The sequence below is a fragment of the Rhea americana genome, unplaced genomic scaffold, assembly GCF_003343005.1.
Source record: "Rhea americana isolate MKP2758 unplaced genomic scaffold, rheAme1 scaffold_33, whole genome shotgun sequence".
Lineage (NCBI taxonomy): Eukaryota > Metazoa > Chordata > Aves > Rheiformes > Rheidae > Rhea > Rhea americana.
Window position 1 is genome coordinate 501047 of NW_028186457.1, and position 8746 is coordinate 509792.

General features: G+C 64.7%; 1 protein-coding gene across 2 annotated transcripts in view; it reads right to left on the minus strand.

Annotated features, from left to right (window-relative positions):
- The window catches only part of WNT6 (Wnt family member 6), a 14870-nt gene extending 6923 nt beyond the window's left edge, over positions 1-7947 (minus strand). The window contains exon 1 of one of the 2 annotated variants that reach the window (XM_085310941.1): positions 7629-7947. Coding sequence is in view for 1 of the 2 variants with exons in the window: in XM_085310939.1 (XP_085167065.1) it covers positions 7629-7705 (77 nt within the window). In the remaining variant the exon portion in view is untranslated. The remainder of the gene's footprint in view (positions 1-7628) is intronic. The other variant, XM_085310939.1, reaches the window with a different exon arrangement.
- Positions 7948-8746: the final 799 nt, after the last annotated feature.

Here is an 8746-nt window from a genome sequence, read left to right on the forward strand (position 1 = left end):
GGGGGGAAAAGGGGAGCCGGGATGGGACTTTTCATTAAGAGAGGACTCTTTGTACTCTTATAAACGCGACGAGCGAGCCCGCGGGGCCGTCGGATCAAACGCTGAACTGCGGCTCACCCCGGCCCGCCGGATCAGACGGGCCAGCAGGATGGGAAGAGCTCGGCCCCCGAGGGCCCGCGGGCGGCCGGCCCCACACCAGCCCCGGCCCTGGCCCCGGCCCCGGCCACGCACGGAGCCCGCGGCCCCGCTGGCGCGGCGTGGGGCGGGCTGCCTAAGCCCGGCGCGCTATTAATTTCCGCTGGGCTCTGCTTTCTCGCGCGGGGAGGCTGCCGGGAGCCCGCGAGCTGTTTTGCTTTGGAGGGTTGGGGGGGGGGGACAAGGGCAAGAAAAATGCTGCCAAACTGCTACTGCTTTGGCAAGGGCTCCGGCGCGGGGCCCAGATCTGCCTGAGCTTGTCCTGCTCCAAGGCCTCCCGCATCTGCAATTAAGGTGCCCCACCTCGGCCGCCGGGCTCTCCTCCCCCTGCCCCGCTCGGGGAGCCGGGTCGCCAGCGTGGCCCCCCCCGCCTCGGCCCACCCCGGGGGGGACCCGGCTGCCGTCACCCCACGGCTCCTCGCAGCGGCCCCCCCGGGGCTGCCAGGCTCTCCGAAATGGGGCTGCGGCAGGCGCAGCCCCCTGGGACGCTGGCCCAGCTCCCTCGCCCCGAAAGCAGCYGGGTCGATGAGCCCCACTTTCTGTAGGGATTCGATGACCCAGCACGGAATCACCCCCACCCTGCCCGTTTCCCTTTGCAGGGAAAACCATTGCCAAAAGGGGAAACTGAGGCACGGAAGAGGGCCTGCAGCAGCCTCGCCAACCTGCTCTTCGCGGCCCGTCGGCTCCTGGAGCCGCAGCCCAGGTCCTGGCCCCGGCGACGTACGGAGACAAGATTCACTCCCATTTCTGATGCTGTTCCTCCGCTGCGACAGAGCCGGGGGCTCGTAAGACACGTAATCGCAGCCTCTTCCGGCTCAGCTCAGGGTCACGGAGCCTCCAGTAAGTCCCAGCTTAGTCCTCAGCCAAAATCATAGAGCGAGTCTGGCACRAATCCCCCTCGCCCTTTCGGACACCATGGATGGCGTGGAGCAGGGTTTCTTTTGGCTGCTGTCAGCAGTCCCGGTGCAAGGGAGGCAGCTGGGGTCCTGGGCCGTAGGGAGCAGCTGGGGGGGCTGGCAGAGCCACGCAGCGAGGAAGAGGATGGTTGGCCTTCCCAAATGCCACGTGCACCTTGGGCAAGGCCAGGAAAGCAGATCTGCATGGGRTGGGCCATGCAGGAGAGAAAGAGAAAAGTGGCAGGTCCCCTGCAAGCCACAGCCTCTGGCTCYGGGGGTGTGTTAAACCCTCCAAGAGGAAGAAACGGCCGGGTGGARGCTGCCCACGCACCTCTGCTTGGGCTTCTGGCGGCAGAGGTGCTAAGATGCAATTCAGCTACGTGCTCTGCTTCCCTTCTCCCGCTCCTTCGCGAACGGATGGGATGTCTCTCTCCCACTCACCCTGCTGCCAGCTTGTGGAGACGACCTCCAGAGCGACAATCTCTGTTAGCAAAGAGGTTGCTGTCAGGGTTTGGGGTTTTAGTGGGCAGGACAACATGTTCTTCCTGCACCTTGCTTGGAAAAATGTCTCCCTTGGTGCTGATGATGTTTCCCCYGAAACTTAGGGGCAAGCAGCCCAAGGGGATGGAGCAGCAGCCGTCCCGCGGTGGYCCGGAGCCGAGCTGCAGCCTGGGGACATCCGCAGGTGTGCTCCAGAGGAGGAGAGATGCAAGCTAAGTCAGAGGGCATCTCAGTCCCGACTGGCAACAGGGCCCCTGGCAGAGGCTGGGCAGCAGAGGCAGTGGAAAGAGGCCTGGATGCAAGGGACTCCCTGCCCATCACCATGCTCCCAGGCCTGCTGTCTCCCACAGCTGGGGCTGCCCGAAGGAGGGTTTTGGTAGTGCTGCACCCTGCGGGATCGGCTGCGGCTGCGCCCGCTGCGTGCTGCTGCCGGGGCTCTCCTGCACGGCGGGCGAACCCTGCTCGCCAGGCTCCACGCAAGCCTCTGGTGCCTTCACGGTGGGGACGCACAGCGCCAGGGTGCACAGCCACCCACCGCGAGCCCGGAGAGCCCTCTGCACCCTCGTTCGGAGAGGCGAGAGCCGCAGGACGCGGGCCCTGGAGACGCGAGACCCCGGGGAGACATCGCAGCACCTCCCGGCCCCCGACGCAGCTGGGGCATGGGTAACCCCGCAGTCCCCCTCCATGCTGCCCGCCAGCCGGGCATGCGCTCGGGCCGCTCACAGGCCGCAAACCCAGCGACACCCCTGCAAGAAAATCGCAGAGAGAAAGCCCTGGCGCCCTCAGCCCGCACCTGCAGCATGCCCGTCTGGCCGGGACGCGCSGACGGGGCGAGGCGGAGGGCACGACGGCACAGCGCAGCTCCCCTTGGCCCCGCCGGAGCGCGGCRGGTGCCCGGCCCTCGCCTGGCGAGGTGCACGGGTGCTGCCGGAGGGGCGTCGCTAACCGGGGCGGCCGGGAGTTGAAAGCAGAGCAGGGGGAACGCAGGGGCAGCAAGTCACCAGCCTGGGTGGCATGGCCAGGGCTGGGCTACCGGCAGCACCCGGGACATGGAGGGGTGGGCAGAACAGGGGGACCCTGCTCCCTGCCCTCCCCGGAGCACCAGGGGCACGGGGCAAGAAAGGGACACGCATTTGCTGAAAGCTGCCYGAAGGAAAGGGGCTCTCGCACGGCGCAGCATCGGTTCCTAGAGCTGCCTGCTGCAGGGTGACGCTGAGACTGAGCTGCTCCAGGGCCAAGCCCTGGAGACCCTGGGATGAGAAGGAAGGGGTTGAACCGGGCTATCTGCCACTAGTGGACGCTGTGTCCTTCCTTGGGTTGCTGGGAGAGCCTGGAATCGAGTGGCGCAAAGGCTGGCCCGCGTACTGCTCTAAGCACAGTCGCTGCGTAYGGCTGTAGGACCCTGTGCGCCTATAAGCTTACCTGAGCAAATATCTGGGTGCTCTGCCCAGCACCCAGCACCCCTTGGCGTGGGAAGGAGGCCTGAGAAGGGATTTGGAGGGGTCAAGCCCCTGATGCAAAGCCTGGCTGAGCCCTCGAGCTTGGTGCATGCACAGGGCRCATCTGGGCACCCTGCAGGGTCAGCACAGGAGAGTCGGGGGACCGGGAGCAGCGACGAGGGATGGCACAAGGGAGGAACACACAGGAGTGTTTTGGCTGAGCCGGAGGGAGAGCCAGGCCCTTCCCAAAGACCAGCACCAAACAGGCAGCATCTGGAAACCCTCCCACATCGGCGCGGAATTGGCCGTATCCTGCCATGGCCATTTTGGCTGGAGACGGGGGGAAATTTTCCGGCCTGAGCAGGGGACCMTGTGATGCCTGGCTGGCAGGGGTGGAAGTTGTGCTCAGCAAGACCAGGGGCGCGAGCTCTGCGAGGCGCTCTCCTGCCTGCCCGGCCCGCTGCTCCACGGTGAGGGCATGCCCGGGACAGCCAGGCGGTCCCAGCCCGTGGGGGGCCGCGGGCTGCCGTGTGGGTCAGCAGGAGGCTGGTGCAAGCCCGGCGGGTGACTCACGACACTCACCCCAAAGGCATGCCAGGCAGGGCTTTACAGCAGCCTGTCCTTACAGGCTCGGCAGCGGGCTGCGGTTGCCGGTGGGTGTTGATCGGACTGGGAGTCCACTGGCGCATGAAACCTGCGCTGGGTGTGCTGGSCTAGCCGGAGCACAGCTGTGGGGCACCCACAGTCTCTTTGCTTTCCCAAGCAGTAGTACAGCTGGCTCCTCGGCGAGGGAGAGCCCATGGGTGCCAGCAGCCCAGTCCTTCCCAAGACCTGCCTGCTGGATGGAGACCAGGTTGAGGTGGACGAGTGCTAGAGGAGCAGGGTGCTGCCAACGCAGGTGGGAACGCAGTGTGGGTCAGAGATGCTGGGGGATGCACATCACTTGCATGCATGCGTAGGAAGGGGACRTGGGGCAGATCCTCCATCCCTCCAGGCCACGTCAAATCCACGGCTGGAGCTGACCACATCTCCCCCAGGACTGCTTCTCCCTTGCTCCAACACTGGAGCTCTTTCTTCCACCTCCTGACCACCATGGCACTCAGTCATGCACGGCAGCATTACGGAGAGCTGATCGCTGTTCGGGCGGTGGGGGAAGCCCAGCTTTGCTTTCCCCTTTCCCTCTTGGTTCCCCATGTTTCTGCAAGAGCTGCACTCCAGGCTTGCAGCCCCTGGACAGAGTCAGGGGATCGCGTGTGGTGTGACCCACCGGCTGCGGCAGTGGGGGGATCGGTCCTGAACGTCTGGGCCAGCAGCATGTGAGCACAGCATGGGAGGGAAGGTGAGCGTGGTGGGGACGTGCCAGCAGGAACACGTGTGCGCACGGCAGGAGCTGGGCTCCTGTGCCCACCACACAGGACTCCAAACACAAACCCATCTCAGCTGAAACCCTGCTGAAATCCTGCCTTGGACCAACTTCTTTTTCCTTAAGGAACCTGAAACTCTGGGTTTGCCAGCCCCATGTCCTTACGCCGTCCTGGCTAGATGGGGAGTCCAAAGTGGTCCCTACCTACCCTGGCTGGGGAGAAACCACTGCTGCCTGGGGAGCCGGGTGGGAAACGCAAAGAAACAGCGAAGGGAGGAGAAAGAAACTGGTCTTACAGGGACCAGGAGGGCAAGGCGGGCCTAATCCCTGCAGTCTGGCACTGGCTTGCAGCTGCGAATGGCACATGTGCCCCCTCGGTGCTGAGTGTGGCTGCTTCCCTCCACCACGGAGCATCCGGGTGTCTGCCTGTGCCCCTGTCCTCTGACTTTTCTCAAATACAGGGGCACTAGGGGTATAGGAGGAGGGTGATGGCATCTTCAGAAACCTATCTGGGGACTGCTCATCATAGCCTGAGGACAGCTCTTCCTCAGGCTACCATGTCACCAGACAAGCATGATGTCACTCCTCTGACATGGTACCAAAACCAGAGTTCTTTTTCTCTGTAAATACAGCTGTTTACCAGCATCCCAACCAGCAGTTACCACCCATGAAAGGCTGAACCCTGCTGTCCCTGGCTGGAGATCGTGCCCTGCTGGGACCAAGCCCTGCTGCGCACCTGAGCTGGTGGYTGTCACCCAGCCATGCCACTCACAGATCAGTTCCTTTGTCACCATCGTGGGGGGAAACCCTCAAAAAACCCACTGGGACAGGCAGCGCCAGGGTCCCCCTCCACTGCATACGCCAGGCACCAGCAGGTGGAGTAGGGGGAGGAAAACACCTTCCTTTCTTACCTGGGGGCATGTACCCCCTTGGCTAAGTACTCACAGTGCCCCCCTCAGTCCCTTGCAACCCCAGGAGGGTGGATGGAGACAGAGATGAAGGCGTGACACCAAGGTCCCCATGCATAGGTGACAGAGACAGCAAGAAACAAGTTTACCAATGCCACCAGCCCCGAGGGCCCTCAGGAGCCTGATACAACGCACAGCTTGATCCCAAACCACTTCTCAGCAACAGTAAAGCCAGCAGAGCCAGGTGCCACCCAAACTTGGCTGGAGGGGCAGGTGCCAGGTGCAGGCATGTGGGAAGATGCCCATCTTGAGATGGCTGGGAGGGCCAGGCACTGCCTGGAGCTCTCTCCCCCGCACAGGAAGAGTTCCCTGGAAATGAGAGATGATCTCAGCCGGGGGCAGAAGATCCTGAGCTCTAAGAAACAGGGGGAAYGGGTTCATGAATCAGCCGATCACTCTGCACCGGGCCAGAAACAGTGCCCTGTCCTGGGAGGCCTGGCAGGTCCATTTGGCGGTGCTGGCCGGCCTCATCGCACATCGCCTCCTCCGGGCTCGCTTGCTCCAGACTCCGGAGCAAAGGACAGTGCGTGCCGGCAATTCCCCTGCAGCCACTACGCTGCCCGAGTGCATTCAGCCACGCTGTTTGCAGCTGGGTTATTATTCTTAAATTAAAGGTTTCTTTTCTTCTTTTTTAAGGGAAGAAAAAAACAAGTTTGACCCCTTGCCCTCCTCTGCCAAATCCTTCTAATCTCCCCGAGCCGGCGATGCCAGCACACACACGGCATGGTCGCAGCACCAACGTGACCCACGTTTGGTGTCAAGATGAGGCTCTGAGCACCCAGAGCGGGGGGCAGCGATGCCCCAGCACCCTGGCCGTGTCGGTCGCATCCACCCACCCCTRCATCAAAGGCAAAGCAAGTTCCCGTTTCATCCCTGCCCACTCTGGCCATGGGACGGGTGATATCACTGTCCCCAGCGCTGGCCAAGCATGGGGACATGCTGGGGTGYGGGCCATGAGGTTGGGGGGCGCAGGATTGCTGAGCAGTTACGGAGGAGGATACAGCAAAGACAACAGAGGCAGATGAAGAGACAGCCTGAAAATTAGCCAGGGAAAAAGCACAAGTCCGTCGATCACCAGGAGGGACCATGCCCCGGGACGGCGCAGGCACCCGGAGAYGTGTGGCGGGGAGCAAGGGGACCCGCCACCCGCAGCCTGCCCCGACCAGGGCTTGTGCTACCGTGCACACGCTCTGGCTGTCCCGTCCTCTGGCGAAATACCAGCGCGAGCCCCTCGCAGACCCGCATTAACCCCTTCCCTGGCAGCAAACGCAGCGCTTGGAGTGCCGGGCCAAATTCCCCGCTGATGTAAAGGCGACGGTAACGGCACTGATTCCTGTCCACCGAGGCCTCCCCTTCGCCCCATGCCCCCAGAGCTGGAGCCCGTGAAGGGGATGGAGCCGCAGAATAAATCACTGCCGGGCAGGCGGGGGAACGGGAGGGGAAAGGCTTACGGAGAGCTTTATTTTAGGGGTCAAAAGAGTGTGACAATGTGGAGACGAATAGCCTCAGATAATGAATGATAGCCCGGACGGCACGCCGGGGAGCTGGAATCTAAGCACTTAAAACCGGATAAAGACAGGCTGGGTGAAATTCTTAATAGATTTAAATAGTTCATGTTTCGACAGATACCTGGGCTTTCCAAGGCTGGGTCCCAGCTCTGCGCCTGTAATGAATCCCCCACCCCCTCCGGTATCCTGCAAGGCACCGTCTCTGCCTTTGATGAAGGCACCATTACAAACAGGGGTTTTGTCCCCGCCGCGTCCAGGGGCACCGCTCCGGAGGGGACCCCATGGGGACCCTCAGGCTTTTAATTAAAGTTGACTTATTGGAGGGGTCTGGAGGCTCTGCTCCCCCTCCCTGCCCCACACGTGCACAAACCGCCCAGGCTGTGGGTTCGGGGTGCAGGGACGGAGCCTGCGGCTCTCTCTGCAGGACCTGGRTGCCCCCTACCCTGCCGGGGCCGTGCTGAGGACCGGCCTCGGCGCCCAGGTGTGTCTCCCCAAGTCCCCCCCGAGCTTTGCCCCCCAGCCGGTCTCCAATGTGCTGAGTGTCCCTAGCCGTAYGTGAGCCCAGCTCGGGGCAAACCCTGACAGCGTGGGGCACAGCCCCCCAGCCCCAGCTGGATCTACCCCAGCATGGGCTCCTCACCATAGGGGTCCCTGGATATAGGAGACTCGGTCGCCACTTGGGAGCGGGAGGTCTGTCCCCGGAGAGCGAGGGCCCCCGCGTGCCCTCCTCGCGCCCAGCCCCGGGATGTCCTACTCACCACCAGAGGCCGATGATGTTGGCGGGGCAGAGGAGGATGAAGAACAGCCCCAGCTGAGTCCGGGAGGAGGGCAACATTGTGCCGGGGGTGGGGGGCAGGTAAGGGAGCTGAGCCCCCTCCAAGCCCCCTCCGAGCCCCCTCCTCGCTTCCCCGAGGACAGCGGGGCAGGGGGCTGCTCGCCAGCCGGCGGGCCTGGCTGGTGCCCCCGGCGGTGCGTGCCCACTGCCTCCGTGCGCCAGGCCGCGGGCACCCCGGCCGGCTGGGCTGGGCTGGGCTGGGCTGGGCAGGCACCTCCGGCGGGCGGCTGGAGCGCGGCGCGGAGGCTGCTCCGGAGAAGGAGGAGGAGGGACAGGGCTGCGAAAGCATCTGCCTCCGACAGGGAAACCGGAGCCCGGGGGGACGGACAGGGCGGGCCGGGCGGGGGGACTCCTGGATGCCAAGCGGCAGCTCGCAGCGCGTAGCCGGCGACACGGCGCTGCCGCCGGGCACGGAGCGGCCGTGCTGCGGGGCACGGGCTGCGGCACAGGGCGACGGCGGCCCCCTGCCCGCCCGTGCGTCCCGACGCTGCGCTGGCCGGCTGGGGTCCCTGGCAGCCCGCCTGGCACAGCCCTGGGGGCCCTCAGCGGGGTCTGCCCGGCGCAGCCYGGGCAGGATCCTGGCGCAGCCGTGCCCAGCATAGCCCTAGGGGGTCCTGGCACAGCCTTGGCCGAGCCCGGGGTCCCCGGCGTTGCCCACCCGGCCCAGCCTTGCCCATCTCCCGTGGGCACAAGCCTGGCACCGTGGCTGCGTGGAGCTTCACGCCGCCCCAGCACAACCACAGCCGTGCCCAGCGAGCCCGGCTAACCCAATGCGGCGTGTTAGGGGACCTGGGGACCCGGAGAAGTGACCCCAGCCACCCCTCCATCTCCCCCAAGCATCTCCCCCTCCCAGCTTCACTTGTGCTCCCCCGGGGATGTTTCCCTGGGGCAGTGGGAGCCGCGGGCGGAGGGACGGGAGCGAGCCCCAGGAGCAAACGGGCAGTGGAAGGAGCCGGAGAGGAGCGCGGGGAGGCCCAGGCCGCTTTCGGTGATCTCATCTCAGGTGCAGCCGGCACCTAGGAGGGATCCCCAGCCCCCAGC